The sequence below is a fragment of the Rutilus rutilus genome (assembly GCF_951802725.1).
Source record: "Rutilus rutilus genome assembly, chromosome: 14".
NCBI lineage: Eukaryota > Metazoa > Chordata > Actinopteri > Cypriniformes > Leuciscidae > Rutilus > Rutilus rutilus.
The window spans coordinates 29,675,914-29,698,002 of NC_140219.1; the positions used below are offsets into that span (position 1 = coordinate 29,675,914).

Sequence of the window (22,089 nt, forward strand, 5' to 3'; positions counted from 1 at the left end):
GTACTCCTGGAACATGTATCTTTATACCCAAATCTCAGTCGTTTTTAAAAGCTTATCTTAAATATGAGCTATAAATACAATGCTCATAAACTGCCGTTAGGAGAGTATTCTCTCTCGAAACAATATTTGATGTCTCACAACAGTGGATTATGCCTCAACAGATTATCCAAAATGCACAGTGGCACGCTTGGTGACCAACATCATACCCTTTTGTCTTCCCCCACAGGCTACCTGTAGCTACCTACAATACAAATTAATAAATCAAAATATTTCTTTATTTTATTTTGTATTTATTGCAATAATTTATGTATACAGCATGAAAAAGAAGACATCATTCATATCAATCATTACAAGCAACACGAGAGAAGAACTAACAATGTGTCTTATGTCTTAATATGGATTTTGACTTGATATATAGAGAAGTCACTCTATACAGTATTAATTTCACCAAAAAAAAAAGGTTTTAAGACAGTTATTATTATTTTTTTGCTGTAGGCTGCGAGTAGGAAATATCAGTTTGCATTCCTTTTGCTATTAATCGTTATAATCCAGTGAGATTTTTGTATGCACGAGTCTGACAACAGCCGGCATGTTCTGGACTCACCATCATCGAGTCTGTCAGCGATTACATGAAGAAACTGAAAAAACTGAGACAGACCAAATCCAGAGGAACTGCGGCAACGTCTCCAAAACACTTGAAGAAACCTTCCTGCTTGTGAAAATGAAAATCTCACTGATTATTACAACTAATTGCAAAAGGAATGTTTGGAAATGCAGTCTTGAAAGAAAACGCTAACTTTAACAAGCCCAGATGCACGACAAAATAACATGCACATCAGGGTCTCTACTTTGAGAGAAAGATCCCTCATTTGTAGCTTATCCAGCACCTTCATTCACCGTCCTTCGGATGAGACGTTAATGAATGCCTCATTCATTCATGTCAAAGAAAAAGCCACATATAAATGATTGTGTGTGTGTTTAATTATTACTATTATTATAATACCAATAAAAGACCAATACTTGCAGGAAGACTAAAAAACAATGCAGTCCTTAGAGCTATTCTTTCAGCTCATTTCAGTTCCTTAAAAAAGTGGCAGGAGGCAGAGAAAAAAAAAAAAAAAACTAAACTAAAACTAGTACATTAGAAACAAGATTTCAGCAATCAAGAAATTTCAGGAATCAATATTTCTCACTTGTCACATGGGAGAGTCTGGTGACTTTTTGTGACCTCACATGAAGGATCTAGCAAAGATTAATGTAGTTTCTCTTTACTAGGCTAGATATTTACTTGGCTGTTATGTGTATTTTATTTTTTTACAACTGCTCCATCTGTTGGAAGAGTACAGTTATTACAGTGACAAATTATTACACGCATAATGATGCAAACAAATGTAGGCCTATTGTAAATGACAAATTTTAAAAATAATCAGACAAAATAAAAAAAATAAATAGGCTTTGGTTAACAAACAACAAAATGTTGTATTTTGGCAATGCATCTTTTTTAAAACAAAAGACTAAAAATGGAAATTAAAAGTTTCACCTAAAATAGTCTCACAGTTTTAAGGTTCCTAAAACACTCAGCAGTACTACATTAGTAGTTTTTTCCCATTGATAAGAGTTTACAAGTTATTCCTTCACTTGCATGAATTCTTACACGCATGCGCTGCTGTGAAAGCTTGGCCCGCTAAGGTGTTTGGTGGTAGAGAAGACGTTTAGCTTGAACAGAAGCTGCAGTGTATCCCACCTGTGAGGTCAGTAATACTGCCTGAAGTTACCAGGCGTTTAAGAAAAACAGTCTCGGCCTGTACATTGTGCATGGGTTCCTTTAACATGGATGTCATGAGTCTGTCATCATAGTAATGAAGAGGAAACATTTTCTGGCTGAGATTATAGCCAAAGCCTGCTAAGCTCACCTCATCGCATAAGTACGTTGCCAGGTTGAGAGCAGAGACTCCTAAAGTAGGGACATTCTAGAGAGGGAACAGGAAAAAATATATGTATAATATACATTACCAGTCAAAAGTTTTGGATCGGTAAGATTTTTAATGTTTTTAAAATAAGTCTCTTCTGCTCACCAAGGCTGCATTTATTTATTTGATAAATAAACAGTAATATTGTGAAATATAATTACAATTTAAAACAGCTGTTTGCTATATGAATATATGGCAAGTAAGTGTGATTTATTCCTGTGATCAAAGCTGGATTTTCAGCATCATTACTCCAGTCTTCAGTGTCACACGATCCTTCAGAAATCATTCCAATTTGATGCTCAAGAAACGTTTCTCTTTATTATCAATGTTGAAAATAGTTATTTACATTTTTATTTCAGGATTCTCTTTTACTAGAAAGTTCAAAAGCATTTATCTGAAATAGAAAGCTTTTGTAACATTAAACACTACAGTTCAAAAGTTTGGGGTCAGTAAAAATGTCTATTTTATTTTTTGGGGGAAGGAAATAAAAGAAATCAATACTTTTATTCATCAAGGATGAATTAAATTGATCAAAAATTACAGTAAAGACATTTATAATGTTACAAAATATTCTATTTCAAATAAATGATTTTTTTTCTTTTTTTCGTTCTATTTATCAAAGAATACTGAAAGAAAAAAATTACACAACTGTTTTCAACATTGATAATATATCTTTTTTCTTTTTTTTTTCAAATCTGCATAGTAGAATGATTTCTGAAGAATCATGTGACACTGAAGACTGGAGTAATGATGCTGAAAATTCAGCTTAATACAGGAATAAATTACATTTTAAAATATATTAAAATAGAAAACAGTAATTTTAAATTGTCATAATAATGAACAATATTACTGTTTTTGTTGTTGTATTTTTAATCAAATAAATGCAGCCTTTGTGAGCAGAAAATACTCATTTTATAAACATTAAAAATCTTACCGATTCAAATCTTTTGACTGGTAGAGTATATCAATTTTTTTCTCCAATAAAACAAGTGAAAAGGAACTCACCTGGTCCCAGCCCAAGAGCCGTTCTTTAGAATAGTGAAGTAGATCCAAGGTCGTCTCCCTAATAATCTCCGGATTCAGGAGACGGATTTGGGAGGCCTTGATTGGAACACTCACTGGCACATTCTGCCAGAAAAACAGCCGGTCCCACAGCGACTGAAAAGTTCAAACTTGATGTTCAGACTGTATTGAGCAAGACTTTAAAAGGCAATAATCTAAACAAGTACTCACAATGGATGTCTTGGTGATCATCGCACGAAGCCAGTTGAAGTCCACAGACTTATAGATCACAGCCACATATTTGAGCTCTGAATCCATCTCTTCCCAAACCTTAGGGCAGCTTTCAGGGTAACTCATCCTGATGGAGGTGCGGTTCCCAACATCTGCACTGAAATCTTGGACAGGAGCACTGTTCAGTCTGCATAGAAAAAGTTCCTCTGCTCTTTTAAATATTTACAATCAAACATTTGGTAAGTGCGAAACTCAGTAATAGGACCTAAAATGGGTTAGAACACAGGAATTGAGAAAACTATGAGAAATACAAGTAATACAAAAAAATGCACATGAAGCCGCTTGCAGTGGCTACTAGGAGTGGGAATCACCAAAGGCACAACGATACGATATTATCATGATTCTATACAATGCAAACAATATAATAGTTATTATACATTATAACATATAATAACAATATAATAACTTGGACGCTAGATGGTGCTACTGTATGGGGTTATTTTCGTTATGAAACAGCCCCTACACAATAACACAAGCCAGTTTAATTTTAACAGTGGCCTCCATAATCCTTAAATGGAAGACGTTTGGGAGAACCCTTCCTAGAGCTGGCCGTCCGGCCAAACTGAGCTATCGGGGGAGAAGAGCCTTGGTGAGAGAGGTAAAGAAGAACCCAAAGATCACTGTGGCTGAGCTCCAGAGATGCAGTCGGGAGATGGGAGAAAGTTGTAGTAAGTCAACCATCACTGCAGCCATCCACCAGTCGGGGCTTTATGGCAGAGTGGCCCGACGGAAGCCTCTCCTCAGTGCAAGACACATGAAAGCACACCTGAAGGAAGTCACGTGACGTGCTCATGAACCCTGTCGTACTTGAGTAGAGCTCCGTACAACTGTCCCCTTTTTTTACAGTTTTTTTTGTTTTATTTTAAGTTTTATTCAATAATTGTACTTTGCCAGATGTCACACAATCGAAAACAGCAAGATTTGTCGCCGTCATCTTCACCGATTAAAAAGAGATCCAAAGCACCGACCACGAGTGATACGGTTGACAAAATGGCTAACACTGTTGCACGCTTTGAGGACATTTAAAAAACCGAGCTGACGGCGATGCGGAGTGAATTTGCCTCTCACATGTCAGTTGTCCAGTCGTTATGCTCTAAACTCGATCTTCTCACAGGTGAGATGCGTGACCAAAAGAAAGTAGTCGCAGATCACGATGTGCGATTAGCCGCGCTTGAACAACAGGTAGTGGATTTACAAGACTGCAACAGGCGCAGCAATCTGCGTCTGGTTGGATTGCCTGAAGGATCCGAAAAAGACGACCCCATGGGCTTTTTGAAAAGATCTCTGGCGACGTGGTTGCCTTCTCTGGCGGGAAGAGAGATTGAAGTAGAACGAGCACATCGCGTGTATACAAAGGCTACCTCAGATCGCGCTAAACCACGGGTCTTTCTCTTTAAACTTTTGCGGTACACGGACAGGGAGCTCATTCTGCGGGCTGCTAGACTACATGCCCCGGTGAAAACAAGCGACGGAGCAGCGCTGTCCCTCTTTCCTGACTTTTCTCCTATGACTGCAAAAAGAAGAAGTGCGTTTGCACCAATTCGGAGGGAAATGAGGGAAGCTGGCATCCAGAATTTCCTCCTTTATCCTGCTACGCTGAAGGTCATTCTCAATCAAGGCGAACCAAAGATGCTGTATTCCCCAGAGGAAGCAAGACACTTTCTCGGCTGCCAGTTAGCCACTAACCCCCGCTGAACTTCGGCTGGTCATTTGCTGAGATGCTCTAAGTTCTAACTTGTAAGGTGACTGTTATTTTATAGAGTTCACCTCACTTTTGTACTTTTGTACACCATAATTTTTGAAAGGCTAAGCTGTCAGTATAATGTATTTCTTATCGGGTTGTGTGACAAGTTTTTTATTTGTATTTATATATTTTTTTACGTGTAGCTAAATGTGTATTATTATTATTATTATTATATAATTATTATTATGTACTTGCTAGCCATTATGTTAGCACTGGGCCAATATTGGTGCCTCAGTAATGTGCAGGTTTCTGTTGACGCCACGGATCGTATTAAGGGGGGTTGGCGGATCAAGGTTTGTTCTTGGTTTGATCCGCCATAGTTTATGGGAATATGGTTCTGTTTCTCCAAAAGGTAATGGGAAGGGTGGGGGGTGGTTTGATGGTAGACTCAAAGGGTTTCATTTTCTAAGTGGTACTTTGTTTTATCAAGCAGCATTTCAATTGGATACTCATGACTGAGCTTAATATTCTGAGTTGCAATATAAATGGCCTAAACGGCCCTCACAAACACACAAGTTTTGGGGATTTTCTGCGAAGAAGGAAGATTGATATAGCGTTAGTTCAGGAATCCCATTTGAAAGAGGAGGATGTACGCAGGTGCAATAATACGTTTTATGAAGTGGTATCTCATTCATCTACGGTAGGGGTGGCACGGTTCACAAAACCCACGGTTCGGTTCGTATCACGGTTTTAGGGTCACGGTTTTCGGTTCTGTACGGTTCTTGTTGTTCTTTTTTCTTTTAATATTTAACACTCCAAAAATTTACTTCAGCATATGATATATAGCTGAATTATCTAATTATTAATTAATTTATTTCATAAATGGGGTGTGTTTGCAAAACGCAGCTTCTCTGGGCTGTGTCGGACAGTTATTTGTCACCACTTTTTGCCAGGGTTGATATTATGTCCCAGCACGGATGTACCAATACAAATAAATAAAACATTTCCAGTTAACTAGCAAAGTATTCGTTTCGTTCGTTTGTTAAATAAGAAGCAATCTAGCGCTGAAATGTGTTTTTTTTAATCAAGTGATCAAAGTGCTCGTTGCCGTTGCGATCAGTGGCGCTGATACAGTGTTCTCGTGGCTCGCGCACACACCGCAGCGGCCGCACATTCTTCACTCAGACGCGCGCTTCAGTCCGTTGAGGAGACTCTAGGCTACTCTATTCGTTCCGATGAAATCACAAAACAAAATTCATACAAATCTGTCCCTGCTTGATATACAACCGCTGATAAACATAATCGGTTTTGATGAAAAAGAAAAATATATACGAGTGCAGATTAGAACTCAGAACCTTTGACACGCTTGGCAAGTTCTGCCACTGGACCATTAAAGTACATACCGGTACGTGGAACAGTCGATCTATGTAGCCTATTTATTCACGTGAAAAAAACAACATATAGCCTAGTGGAGTTGATCTCATTAAATGTCTAAGTAAACCCAGTGTACTATTTAAATCGATTGCTGGACATTGTAATGTTATTCTACATTTGTCTGATTTATGATTTAGCATTGTATTAGCAGTAGCACGGGCACAAGGCTACATTGCGCATGCGTCGAACCGTGCGAACCGCGCGACGCACACACGCACCGAACCGAGACAAGCGAACCGAACGGTTCGGATGTTTTTTCATGTACCGTGCCACCCCTAATCTACGGATACTAAAACTAAAGGTGTCCTAATTTTGGTGCGGAGGACTTTAAATATCACTATTCTGGATAAAGGCTGTGATTTGGATGGTAGAGTAACGCACATAAAAACAGCTGTGGAGAATAGGAATATTGTATTTCTTTCAGTTTACGCTCCATGTACTCCTGACCCTGCTTTCTTCTCTTTACTCTCAGTTTATCTCTTGAAATTCTCTGACTTTGAAATTGTAATGGGTGCAGATATGAATTCTGTAATGTCCCATACTTTAGATAGATCTGGGTCAAAGGAATCACACTCTCAAGCTCTTTGTTCTGATAAATTACGGCAATGTGCAACCTCATCCTCACTGGTGGATATTTGGCGATTACTAAACCCTTCTACTAGGTCATTCACTTTCTTCTCTGGCCCTCATAAAACCTTTTCACGAATTGACTATATTTTTTATTTCTACTTCTTTATCTTCAGCTGCTCGAAATGCGGATATTTGCTCCCTATCGTTGTCTGATCATGATGGTAATTTGTGCAGTTTATCTTTGGTCCCTCAGCCATCTCGGTCCCCTAGATAGCGATTTAACTCTAAGCTGTTACAGGATGGAAACTTTTGCAGTCAGTTCAGAAAAAGGTTTGCTGAGTTTATTGAAATTAATCGAGGCTCGGTGGACGATCCTCGAACACTTTGGAATGCGGTTAAAGGCTTTATAAGAAATAACTCAATTTCATATACCTCTTTCCTCCAGAAAAAACGACACAAAAAGATAGTTGAACTGGAATTGCAGCTTCAGAACTTGACAAGAGATAATCAACGATTTTTTTCGGACAATACACTCAGCAAAATTATGGCAGTTAGGACTGAACTCAACTCATTACTGAGATCCAGGGCAGAATTTTTGATTCGAAGATCCAGGCAGAATTACTATTTTCAGGGGAGTAGACCAAGTCACCTTTTAGCTTTGAGATTACGCAACAGTGAAAAGTTTGCTAATATTCCTGCAGTGAAATCCCAAACTGGGGACATTATGACAGATCCTAAAGATATTAATACCACTTTTCGCTCTTTTTATTCTAATCTTTATACCTCTTCTAGTGGTGACCCGGACTCTTCTGCATCCTTTCTATCCAATCTTGATTTACCTCGGCTGTCGGATTCAGATTCTGAATATCTGGCTGAACCGATTACTCTTCAGGAGCTGGAGTTAGCAGATAAATCTATGAACAAGGGGAAATCCCCTGGCATAGATGGTATTCCAATCGAATTATATACAACTTTCTGGTCTGACTTAGGCCCTCTGATGTTGGATATGATAAATTTTTCAGTTTCTCAAGGTTCATTTCACTCATCGATTAATATAACTATTATTTCTCTCCTTTTAAAAAAAGACAAAGATCCGACTTCCTGTTCTAGCTATCGGCCACTTTCTTTGATAGGGACGGATGTTAAATTGTATGCTAAAGTGCTGGCCCGACGTTTAGAGAGATTTATGAGTAGATTAGTTCATTATGACCGAACAGGGTTTATTAAATCTTGTTCCGCCTCGGATAACTTGCGCAGGCTATGTCATATTGTTCATTCAGCGAGTACGTTGACCTCCCCTTGCGCAGTATTATCTCTGGATGCGATGAAAGCTTTCGACCAGCTGGAATGGAACTATTTGTGGGTGGTTCTACAACATCTGGGTTTAGGATCAAGTTTTATAAACATGATTAAAATTCTGTATACCAATCCAGCAGCGGCTGTTCTTACAGGTTCAGTCTGTTCAAATCCATTCTTTATACAGCGAGGTACCCGTCAGGGTTGTCCGCTTTCTCCTTTGTTGTTTGCTTTATCCTTGGAACCCTTAGCTCAAGCAGTCCGACAATCTGAAATTATCTCCCCAATAATTATAAGGAACACACACCATCATATTTCATTGTTTGCTGATGACATCCTATTGTTTTTGGAGAAACCGTCACATTCTATCCCTCAGGTGTTGAATTTATTTGACAATTTTGGATCCCTCTCTGGGTTTAAAATTAATTGGAGCAAGTCATGTTTACTCCCCCTCAACTTTAAAATTGAGTCCACGCCCCTATCCATATCTACTCCAGTGGTTCAATCCTTTAAGTACCTGGGAATAGATATCTTTCCATCCCTGCAGGAAATTATCTTGAAAAACCTGAATAGTATTTTAGCAAAAATATCCTCAGACTTGGAAAATTGGAAAAGAAATTAATACGTGCAAGAACATTCATTTTAATTTTAAAATGAATGTTCTTGCACGTATTAATTTCTTTTCATCTATGATTCCTCTTTCTCCACCTGCTGGCTTCTGGAATAAACTCGATGCATGCGTTTCTCGTTATATATGGGATGGGAAACGTCCTCGAATCAAGCTGACTACCTTACAGCGTAACAGATTACATGGAGGTCTGTCTTTCCCTAATTTTAGACTTTATGCTCAAGCCTTTACTCTCCGCCCTTTATCAGTCTGGTTTGACCCTGATGCTTCTGTGTCATGGAGAGCAATTGAGGAATCTGTAGTTTATCCCTATGAACTGAAGCATCTTGTTTTTTCCGGGGTTCCACTGAAGCAGTGTAAATCTCAGTTTGGTCCTATTGTAACTCATCTTCTCTCCACTTGGAGGGAAGTTGAAAAGCAAACATACCAAGTTACAATCTGGCATAGGCATAAACCTATTTTCCGTAATAACAATCTTTTGTCTGGCAAGGCCCCTTTTCATTGTCCACAATGGACAACAAAAAAAGTAAACACTTTGGGAGAGATCTATGACGATATGGGTCTAAAATCATTTCAGAACATTAAAGCTCAATGGATGGATGGATGGATAATCTACAAGGTACATCTTTTTATATGTATTTGCGAATAAGATCGGCCCTTCGGGCATATGGGGTGCCTTGGGACTCTCATTTACCTATTCACCCACTGCGTTAATTAATCCTGTTATGTGGGTGGAGGTAGAACCCAATCGCAGACAGTATGCAATACACAAAAGGTTTATTGGGACAAAAACAGAAAACAAAACCCACGAGGGGGCCAGAACAAGACAGAATAGACTATTTAGACTGACAACACTAGACTTAGACTCAGACAATAAACTAGACAATAAAGACAGGATCAAACTCTTCTTACTAGACAAGACTTTCAACAGGTAACTCACGGTAGGTATCATACAATGAATGACAATGAACCAGCACAGGACAGCAAACACAAGGGGATTAAATAGGGAGCAAATGATTAACACAACAGGTGACACAGATTGAATAAAGACAAAACGAGGATAACAAGGGGGCGGGGGCCGCGGGGCAAGAGAACGAGACAACACAAGCACATGGCCCAGCAAAAGGCCATGTGTTTGCACATAAAACATGGGTCTGTCATGATTCTGCCTCAAGACTAAAGAAAATCAAGGACACGAGTGCAGAATCATGACAAATCCTTCCTTCTGAGAGATCTCCCTCTTCTGTTTCAGTTATTTATCAGTATCTTCTTGACCATTCATACAAACCCTTATCTATTACAACCGTTTGGGCCAAGGATCTTAATGAAGATGTGCATGTTTTATTTCCGGATCAGGTATGGAGGATGTTTAAGCTGTCTTCAAGGAACCCCAATCATCAAATGATACACTGGAAATTACTACATAGGGTTTACTTGAAACGTTTCTATATGAATCTATCCTCCTCTCCCAGGTGTAATCTTTGTTCTCAAGGATCTCTAGGCACATACTTGCACTTCTTTTGGGACTGTCCCTCTCTCTCACCTTTCTGGACCCAACTCTCACAGGACTTATCATATCTGTTGGACACTGATATTTCTTTGACCCCACATAGTTTTTTCTTGAACGATTTTAGGGACCTTACCTTATCCATTCAACAAAGATATTTACTGTTAACTGCTCTCACAGCGGCCAAAAAAATGTTAGTTAACCGCTGGAATCCTCCTCACACAATGGACAGAAGAACATGGACGGTATCTTGGCTGGACATTATATCAATGGAACTCTCAACCTCTCGTATGCATGGATCCAATGTTAAGACTGTGAATTTATGGCATGCTGCTTTTGATATTGTGTCACTTTTTTTAACATCACCTTTTTTTTTTTTTTTGGGTCTACATTCTATGTTTGTATTTGATTTGTATTTTCTTGAAGTCTACCAGGGGTGGGATGGGATGGGTTCTAGATTTTTGCATTGTATTTTTGTTTTTCTTGGCTTTAAAAAAGAAAACTTAATAAACAGTTGTTAACAAAAGAAAGCACACCTGAAGGACTCCAAGATGGTGGTAAATAAGATTCTCTGTATTAGATCAAAAGGGTGCTTCTACTAAATACTGAGCAAAGGGTCTGAATACTTAGGACCATGTGATATTTCAGTTTTTCTTTTTTAATAAATGTGCAAAAATGTCAACAATTCTGTGTTTTTCTGTCAATATGGGGTGCTGTGTGTACAATAATGAGGAAAAAAAATGAACTTAAATGATTTTAGCAAATGGCTGCAATATAACATAGAGTGAAAAATTTAAGGGGGTCTGAATACTTTCCGTACCCACTGCATATTATGTTGTACCCACATTAGACCAGCAGTTTGGAAAATGTATGGATGATTGATTCAGCTGCAGGCGACACCTTCTGGTCAGACGCAGGGATTCATTCTGCGTGACCCTCAAAGTGCATTATGGGTATTCTCTAGCCGTTGAGCGTACATCGGTTGTACACTCGTTATTGTGGTGCATTATGGGATTGAATGAGTGCAGTCGATAATGCCCACTATGGTTTTGGACACCACTACAAATGGCTGTCCCCCTACTCTCTATATAAGGATGAATTTCTGTTTCTCACCAGAAGATGGCACCTTTTAATGATCATTAAATTGTTTAATTAAGGTTTATACATGTTAGTTTCCATGACAGAGTTCAAGATAATCTTTTCATCACTACTGGAACTGCCAGTTTGCTAAGTTTCAAATGATTATTAAACAGCAAGCACAAACTATGCAAAAGCTCTTACGGCACACTCAGTGTCCGAATTCACTCACTCGTTTTCATTCACTCCTTCAAGTGGACTATATAAGTGGAGTAATGTAGGGAATAGTGAATGAGGGTATAGTGACTTCAATGACTTTGAACACAGCCATTGACCTAAGGACGACGGAACCGGAAGTGCTAAAATGCTAACTCGGTTCAAGGTTTTGTCTACAAAAATACGTCATTCCTCTATTGGCGTAGACGCTTGAGGCTGGCAGGAACATGCCTTTATTGTACGCCTATAAATGATAAAGCGGTTACACTTTATTTGAAGGTGTCATTGTTACAGTGTAATTATATATTTAAGTATTGAGTAATATTGAGTAACTACATTTACTTACTATAAGGTTAGGGTAGGATTGGGATTTGGCTGAGGGTTAGTTGTATGTAATTATGTATAATTTACTGTTTTACTATGGTAAGTACATGTTATTATGTAACAAGGACACTGTAAAATAAAGTGCCGATAAAGCAATAAATGTACATATCACTTCTCTGCTGTTTTCTTTTGTACACACAAAATTATATTTTTTTATTTGCTAGTTATATAACTTGTCATATTAAATTGTATATATATATATATATATATATATATATATATTTATATATAACCATTATTATTATAACATTATCAAAAGTTTAACTATATCGTCCAGCCCTAGAGGTCCTTTAGCTAAAAATCACACAAATGAATAGGAGCAGGCTCTCACCTGATGATGATATCGAACTGATTAAGAAGAGGTCCAAGTCCTAATCCTTTCAGTATCCCTCCATTTCCAATCACTACACATCGATGACAATCTCGCACTCCATGTCTTGATTCAGAAGAGGCTGGTAGGAGGTTCAAGATTTCCTGAAGCTTGTTCTTCATATTCATGAAACCAAACGGTGGGGGATACTGGAATATTTGTTCAATTAACTGAGTGTTCTTGTCCAAAAAGGGCTCTACCACCGGTGTGGAGCTGTAATTTCCAGCTTTCATTCTCTGTCGGGCAAAAGAAGGTCTGCATTCTCTGGCCAGTATCTCTTTGACATAGGAATGGATGCGCTGTAAGTGAAAAACAGTCCTTAAAGGAATAGTTCACTTACAAAATGAAAATTATATCATCATTTACTCACCACCACTCAAGTTGTTTCAAACCTATATGAATTTCTTTCAAAGATATTTTGAAGAATGTCAGTAACCAAATAGTTGATGGACCCCATTGACTTCCATAGTATTTTTTTTTTCCTACTATGGAAGTCAATGGGGCCCATCAACTGTTTGGTTACTGACATTCTTCAAAATATCTTCTTTTGTAGCTAATGTAAATGGCCTTACATTGAAATTGCCATTTAGGCCACCATGTTTCTACAGTAGCCCTAAACGGACAAACTGCTCTACAGAGCGCATTTCGTCACTATGTTGGTCTTCATGCAAAGAAGCTAGCTAAAGTCAGCGAATAAAACACTGACACAATGATGAACAAGTGATAAATAAAACTCGCAATAACATATCGTTTTACTGAATAATTAAATAATTATAATTTCTTAATTTATCTTTGTAAAGAAACCTCAATTGCTTTACTGGCTACTCTCTGCGGTCTCAGTCGACGACATCACTTCCTGTCGGCCACCGTAACTTCTGTTCGTTGCAATTCGCAACCTCACCGCAAGATGCCGCTAAAATTTACACACTCCAAGATCCAGTTTAATCAAAGATAAAAGTCATTTAAAAAAAATTATAATAAACTGAAACATGCTCAAAAAAGATCATGTACCATGAAGATATTTTGTAAATTTCCTACCGTAAATGTATAAAACATTTATTTTTGTGAGTGAATGCAGCAAAAATCGCAAACATAAACTTTAAAGGTGATTTTAGCAATATTTAGATTTTTTGCACCCTCAGATTCCATATTTTCATATAGTTGTATCTTGACCAAATATTGTCCTATCCCAACAAACCACACATCAATGGAAAGCTTATTTATTCAGCTTTCAGGTATAAATCTCAATTGCAAAAAATTTACCCATGTGACTGGTTTTGTGGTCCAAGGTCACATATAAACATAGATCAGTGAACATAAACAGAAGACCAGCCGAACCTCCTTGATGCGTGAGAACAAACCTCTTGCGGAAGATCAAACATGCTGCGTAACACGAGAACGAACCTCATTGGTTATCGCACGTCAAGCAAACATGCTTGAGCTTCTGTTTAATACAACTGACGTGTGAGTTAATGAATGTTTATATGTGAATTAAAAGCCTAAATTCAATATGTTCATCATATAAAGCGATCGAGTATCTTCAGAAAATTTGGACTAAACCGCTCAATTCATATGGATTAGTTTTACAATCTCTTATGAACTTTTTGAAGCATCAAAGTGGTGGTTGTGTAGCGGTCAATGGAGGGACAGGAAACTTTAAGATTTCATCAAAAACATTTTAATTTGTGCTCCGAAGATGAACGAAAGTTTTACAGGTTTGGAACGACATGAGGGTGAGTAATTAATGACAATTTTCATTTTTGGGTGAACTATCCCTGTTAAGAGCATTTCTGAGAAGTTTAATACATACGGGCCGTCAGTGCCGGCCCGAGCCTTTTGGGGAATTTGATTGAATTTGGGGGCCCCCTCCCACCACGCGGAGTCACCTGTTTGACGATTATTGACACAAATGTCACGCTATAATGTTACATTATAAATGAATACAATGAGGTTATGTATTAATATAAAATAAATACTTAATAAAAAATAGATAGGCCTACTTAAATAAAAAGTTTTAACTTTTTCTTTACTCTTTTACTAACTCTTTGAAACTTCTGAAAACAAACTGTCACAAAACACATTAAATAAATTATTTGCAAAATATCCTCCAACGTTTTGCAACACTTTGCAGTTTGAATGTCTTGTCTGAACATGACGGAGTATGTTTTTATGTTTCCACTGTTCGATCGCGCCCGCGCCTCACACACACACAGACACAACATATTCCAGCATTGTAATCTTGACATCGCAGCCTGTTCATTATTGCCATAATAAAATATAATAATAAAATAGTCAACCTAACATATAAAAATTACACTGCTCTGTTTAAATAGTCAGTAATACAATTTGTACCATTCAGCGTAAGCTCCGCTCCACTGCGATGTTTCCAAGCACTTTTTTGCACGTGAAGAGGATGATTCTTTTCCCGTCGATATTGGAACGTGAGTTAAGTACAAAGGCTATAATAAAGAATAGTTTACCATCCAAATACATCGCGAATGTTGAAACATTTTGATTCTAATGTGAGCCCAACACCGCTTACTTTCACTTTCGCTTTAAATTATTTCGTTTTGGCTTGTTTATAGTTTTTTTTTTATTCTTGTTCTGTTCTGAATATTATTAAATTTAAAGGATAAATCATTGATTTAAATGTCAATCATCAATCATTGATCAAATCAAATTTTTGTGACATGGCTTAACAGTACCGCTTTGCGCACTAATTGTCTATGCATGCGAGGTTATGCGCATGACTCAAACACTGGCAGACACAGCAGCAGCTGTAGGCAGGTATATTGATCATGAAATCAGAATTTTCTTGTCTTGAATTAGTCATTAATTCATTCATGTCACTTGTTTAAGTTAATTAATATGTAAAAAAAAAAAAAAAAACTCGATTGGAACCCGCTTAGTTCGCTTATGCTTCGGGCCGGCTCTGCGGGCCGTAATAAACTTTTCTGCGGCAGCAGCCAAATCTGGCACCACAAATGCAAACCAGACTACTCCATTTATAATTGTGAATCAACACCACAAAATTCTCCAAAGAAATTTTTTACAAATACATTACAAATTTATGCATTTAGATTCGGCATTTTGAATTGAAAAGGTTTTGATTTGATTAAGCCCATCGAAGCTGAATTGATTTGGGTGGACCACAGAAATGGTGTAGATGCTTCCTGAATCTGATGTAAAATGAAGAAAAGATATACCTCTTGGTAGATGGGGTCTACTGGCACTTGAACAGGCTTTGGGTCCGTGTAAAAGAGAGGCAGTTTTAAAATTCCCAGTGAAATCACTGCCAAGCTGAGAAGAAGAATAAGCAGCCTTTTGCTAAGGTAAAAAGGGTCAGTAAAAATCAGGGTCAGGGTTAAAATTAGTAAAATTACATTTTTAGGTGAATGTTAAACATGTTTTAATTGTTTACAGGTAAGGAAGACATTTTAATATTATCATGTCTAATGATTACCTGGGTTGAAAAAGCCACAGTTTGACAGCTCTCCTCATGGTGGCATCTGATCACCAAGTCCTCTTTTTACTTTTACTGCCTAAAACAAAAAGCCCTCGCTTCTGCATGTGACGGGGGGACACCTAAAAGCAGAAAAAAAAAAACGAAAAAAAAAACATTCATTCATTCATTCAATACTGCATTTGAGGGTGTGTTCACTTTTGGCAGGTTTGGTTGAAATGCAAACTCATCAGGGGTGAAAAAGGTGACAAAGATGCAAGATCCCCCCAATCTGCTCTACTGATTGCACTTCAGAAATGCTAGCTCAAATAATGTAGAGGAAATGATGTAAGAAAGTAATGTAATGGGATATCAGTTCAGGTGTGCTGCCTGCACCCGTAATGTCTGAAGCTTCAGCTCCACTTGCATCTCACACCTGCCTCAATCTGCTTTACCAGCAGTCCTTCACTCTCACATAATTCTCTCATTCTGAATGGAAACAACATAAAGTTAAAGTTAGAAGTTAAGGTTAAGTAAATTATCACAAACATTCCCCCCAGGGTTTGAAATAAACTTTTTTTTACTCACCAGCCAATTACTAGACCTTTAATTTACCGGCCATTCAGAACTTACAAAGACCAGCCTAAAAGGACAAATAGACAGGATAGGCCAGATGTGCTTCTTCGTTGCTAGGTGGTTCTCTACACTTGGGTTAGTTTTCCCAAATTATTATGTTTCTTGGGTCTGTGCTCTTCCCTTCAAAGCAAACAAACCAGCGTGGCTTTATTTGTTGCTTAGTGACGTTATGTTAAAGTAAGCCAGAAAAGTGCAGGTCCAGCACAATCCAGTATTTTTTTTCCTACTATGGAAATCAATGGGGTCCATCAACTGTCTGGTTACCAACATTCTTCAAAATATCTTCTTTTTGTGTTCAGCAGAGGAAAGAAACTCATACAGGTTTAAAACAACTTGAGTTGTTTGAAAACAGGTTGAGTAAATAATGACAGAATTTTAATATTGAAGTGACCTGATCCTTTAATATCATTTTGTTAAGTATAATCACAATATATATAGCCTACCGTATATATTTTTTTGTATCTTTAGGTTCGGTCTTAAAATTGACAGAGTGAACACTGAGCGAATCAGGACTACGTATCATTTTCTTTTTTGGTTCAGACCAAAAAAAAACAAGAGAACCGAACTACAAGTGTGAACACAGAGTAAAATCAGTTCTTGGGTACATTTGGTTTTGTTAGTTTTACAAACATACATGCTTTAGGTATATATAAACCCTTTATATTAAAGGGATAGTTCACCCAAAAATGAAAATTCTATCATTGTTTACTCACCCTCAGGTTGTTCCAACCCTGTATGAGTTTCTTTGTTCTGCTGAACACAAAGGAAGATATTTGGAAGAATGTTTGTAACCAAACAGATCTCGGTCCCCATTGACTACCATAGTATATATTTTTTCCTACTATGGAAGTCAATGGGGACCGAGATCTGTTTGATTACAAACATTCTTCCAAGTATCTTCCTTTGTGTTCAGCAGAACAAAGAAACTTATACAGGTTTGGAACAACTTGAGGGTGAGTAAATGATGACAGAATTTTTATTTTTGGGTGAACTATCCCTTTAAACAAAAGTTAAAAATACCATGATATTAGTACATTATGTGGTACACATACTATGATAATAAACAGCAAATATATAAATACCAAATTACATTAATAATCATTAGTAGGCTACCATATAGGCTGCACGATATTGGAAAAAAAAACTGACACTGCGATATTTTGTTTTTCTGCAATACATTTAAATCCCCAGATGACTTGAATAGCTCTGTTTGGAAAGAATTGTAGAGGAGAGAATGACTTGAGAATGAGAAACGCAGCAGCTAGAACCAGGAAGTATGACCATATTAGCCCTGTTCTGTCAACACTGCATTGGCTCCCAATTAAACATCGTATACATTTCAAAATATTGTTGATTACTTACAAGCACTAAATGGTTTAGCTTCCCAGTACTTGAGCGAGCTCTTAAAGTATTATAGTCATTTAACGTCTATTGCGATCTCAAAATTCCGGCCAGTTGATAATACCTAGAATATCAACATCGACCGCTGGCGGTAGATCCTTTTACTATTTAGCACCAAAACTCTGGAACAGTCTTCCTAACATTGTCTGAGAAGCAGACACACTCTTACAGTTCAAATCTAGACTAAAAACACATCTCTTTAACTTGGCATACACATAACACATTATTAATTTCTATTATTCAAATCAGTTAAATGATTATTAGGCTGCATAAACTAGGTCACCCTGAACCAGAGACACTTCCTATAAACACCCAATGTACTCGTTACATCATAAGAAGAAAAGCATCTACGCTATATTAGTCTCTCTGTTTATTCCGAGGTTTACTGTAATCAGCCGGATCCAGATCAGATGGTGGACCTGCGCCAAGTCATGACCACAACACATCCCTGAAGTGTCAGCAAAGGTTGTGTCAACTAGACATTCCCCTGTGAACGCCTGATTGACACGACAGCCATTGGCACTGATCCTCAACGAACAAACTGAACTGAGCTGGAAGATGACTGTCATCACGGTTTTCTCCTTTTTTACAACAAAAATGTACTTACCGGATCAATGGACTATGACACTATTTTCTTCAATATGTGACCTTGGACCACAAAACCAGTCACATGGTTAAATATTTTTGAAATAGAGATGTATTCATGATAAACAAATAAGCTTTCCACTGATGTATTTTTTTTAGGATAGGACAATATTTGACCGAGATACATCTGAAAATCTGGAATCTGAGGGTGCAAAAAAAAAAATCAAAACATTGAGAAAATCACTTTTAAAGTTTATGTTTGCGATTGAGCTGCATTCACCCACAAAAATAAAAGTTTTATACATTTTCGGTAGGAAATTTACAAAATGTCTTCATGGAACATGATCTTACGTAATATCCTAATGATTCTTGGCATAAAAGAAAAATTTATAACTCTGACCCGTACAATGTATTGTTGGCTATTGCCACAAATTTACCTGTGCGACTTGTGACTCGTTTTGTGATCCAGGGTCACATATCTGCTTTACAGCCTCAACAAACTTGTTGTATTACTTTCCTGTTATTACTGTAAAGCTGCTTTGAAACAATCTGTATTGTAAAAAAAAAAAAAGTGCCTTGACTTGATTGTGGCGCACAGTAACTGTCTGTCCACAACTCTATGACGTGTGATGTCTGCAAGAGCAGGGTGTGTGGAGTTATGGAAATACATAGCTTTTCATAGCATTCTTCCAGAAATTTCTCCAGAATATTAGTGATGATAACAATAGCAAATTTAGTACAGAACATGTACATGACCAATGTTTTGTACATGCAAACCAACACACATTTATGTACATACACCTCAACATAATACTTTAATTATGTATTAATAATTAGTCCATGGTCTGATATTTAGTGGCTCTTGTTGTATTCTTTATCACAGGGTTTTAAAGGCGCTCCTACGGAGATGGAGATCCAAACTTTAATGCCCAAAATGATGCTGCAAAATCAATGTAAATACACGCAAATCTGATAATAAAAAAAAAGATTAATTTTCTGAAGGAAGTTTACTTAAGGTTTAATTTTTCATAGGTGTTTTACCCATATTCTGAATAACACATTGATTAAGTGTTTCAGGGTTAAAGGTCCGTGGACTTAATGGATAATGTCCTGGCAGAAAATAACATGTAACTTTTCTGTTTCTAAAATTATTATTTTTTTTTTTACAGTGTAGATATCACAATAAATGCAATGTTAAACATGTTTAATGCTCTCATGTCCCCCCACAGCACTATAACTACAGTCCCAATCTTTGGTTGTGCTCCCATCATTTTACTGACGACTGCTTCTCAAAAAAAAAAAAAAAAAAAAAGTGAACAAAAAAACTCCTTTTTTATTGACGCTAACTGCTTTCTATACATGAATGTCACCATACGTTTTGTCTGTGTATCACACTGAGTATTTTACAGTAAATACAGATTTGCATTTATACAGTACATTTATTTTTGCATAAATGTGTTACATGTAAACTGAAAATTCTCAGTTGCTCGTTCATTTTTACACACTCTATTATGTCTTTATCTGACACCTGAAGCTCCCCTCATATCTTCTTACACATCTTTGTTCTTGCTTTTCCATGAAAAGAATTTGCATTTATATATTTCCTGTATTTGGCGCCAACCATGCGTTCAAGTAGGTGTGATTGCCCGATTGGACACACTCATTATAGTGTTGCAAAAAATGAAAGTGTTTACAGAGCTTTATTTTGATTTTCAATACTTTGCATTTTAAAATAAACTTCTAAATGTTTGGTAAGTCCCTATGTTACAGAAGACACAATTTTAAATTGTGGTGCTTCTAATTAAGTGCTTTTTTTAAATATTTTTTTTACCTTATTGGAATTCGATACACTAGGAATTGATAAGAATCTGAATCGATAAGAAGAATCGGAATCATTAAAATTCAAGCGATACCCAACCCTAATTGTATTACATATTGTTTACTAATCAAGCTGAATTGAATTGAGAGAGTGTGTGAATGAGAGTTTGTTTGTGTGTGTGTGTGTGTGTGTGTGTGTGTGTGTGTGTGTGTGTGTGTGTGTGTGTGTGTGCTGTTGAATTAATATTTAACAATAATATTATTTATCTGACTGTACTGACCTTTTTGTATGAAAACTGAACTGGTCGATTACTTTTTTTTTTTTAAACTGCTTTATAGATATTAGATTACAGATTTAATTATTGATGATCTTTACAACGGAACAGAATCAACACTGAACTGACTTCAGCTGAACAACAGTCGAAATGCATCATTTTCTTGTTTGTAAAGCTGCTTTGAAACAATCTGTATCGTATAAAAGCGCTATACAAATAAAGGTGACTTGACTTGTGTGTGAGTGTGTGCGTGTAAGTGAGAGAGACAAGTGTGTGTGGTTTGGGGACATTTTGTATTGACCAAACTGACAGATGAAAAAAGGTAACACTTTACAATAAGGTTCATTAGTTATACATTAGTTATAACATGAACTAAGAATGAACAATAGCATTTATTAATCTTATTTTAATCTAATATTAATTTCAACATTTAGCTACTAATATTAAAATCAAAAGTTGTATGTGTTAACAGTTAATGCACTGTGAACTAATATGCACAAACAATTAACAGCTGTATTTTTATCAACTAACATGAACAAATATTAATAAATAGGCCTACTGTAACAAATGAATTGCTCATTGTTAGTTCATGTTAGTTAATACCTTAATGTAAAGTGTTACCAAAAGAAAATACTGAAAAGATTTGACATAATTTGGAAAATTCATGAAATATCAGTATAAAACATTATATTTTATACTGATACTGACGCATTTTAAGAGGGTCTGCGGAGCCCAAACAGAGCATAAGGTTTTAGACACTAGGCTACATTTCAAAAAGCAGCTCGTTTGATTTAAATACGGTAATATACACTATAGGAGCAAGTAGCCTATATTGCACATCACAACACCCAAACAGTATATCAACAAAGTAATTTGAGGTTTTTTAAACATGCTCTTGTTTACACATGAACATGATTTAATTAGTATACTAATGGTAAATCAACATTGACACTTACCTTTAGCTTTAGCTTTGTGTTCTCATAAGGATCAGTATACTCAGCCAACTAATCTTTCCACGACGTCGATGGGACAGTTAGCCTGACACATTTTTGTAACTATAGTAGACTAGCCTACAGCGTGACGCTGAATTAAAAAAACATTGTATCATGATCTTCGGAGATCTTTTAACATGCAAGCCATTGTATACAGATCTAGGCCAAAAAGTGTGTCGACGCCACTGTGCAGTAAGCAAAACAATCGAAGGTGCTAAAGGAAATTCACAAGTCATACCCGTTTATATACTGTCAATGGTCATACCTCATCGTGAGAACGAATAACTTGTCCCTTCCTAGGGGGGTCCATTCACGTTATCTAATGAATATGCATGAGTTCCGGTGTTACGGATCAACTGGGGATCATGTTAACTGGGGACGCGCGCGTGCACGCAGATATTTTTACCTGGATTTCCAGCAGATGTTGAACGGTGACAGATTCGTCACAGCGAATCTTTCACTGAGCAGATTTAAAAGCTTTCCACGTTATTGGTAAATGTTTGTATCATAT

At 37.0% G+C, this 22,089-nt stretch overlaps 1 protein-coding gene across 2 annotated transcripts; it reads right to left on the reverse strand.

Annotated features, from left to right (window-relative positions):
- Nucleotides 1–258: 258 nt before the first annotated feature.
- st3gal5 (ST3 beta-galactoside alpha-2,3-sialyltransferase 5) lies at nucleotides 259–21,962 on the reverse strand. Of its 2 annotated transcripts, none has more exons than XM_084429837.1 (7): nucleotides 21,844–21,962; nucleotides 15,893–16,014; nucleotides 15,636–15,756; nucleotides 12,391–12,728; nucleotides 3,204–3,390; nucleotides 2,976–3,128; nucleotides 259–1,970 (listed from the first exon to the last, which is right to left on the reverse strand). In XM_084429837.1, the coding sequence occupies exons 2-7, from the start codon at nucleotides 15,928–15,930 to the stop codon at nucleotides 1,713–1,715; spliced, it is 1,095 nt and encodes a 364-aa protein (XP_084285963.1). In that variant the 5' UTR covers nucleotides 15,931–16,014; nucleotides 21,844–21,962; the 3' UTR covers nucleotides 259–1,712. The 2 variants fall into 2 exon arrangements, with proteins under 2 accessions (XP_084285963.1, XP_084285962.1); XM_084429836.1 differs by having other exon boundaries at nucleotides 21,543–21,952.
- Nucleotides 21,963–22,089: the final 127 nt, after the last annotated feature.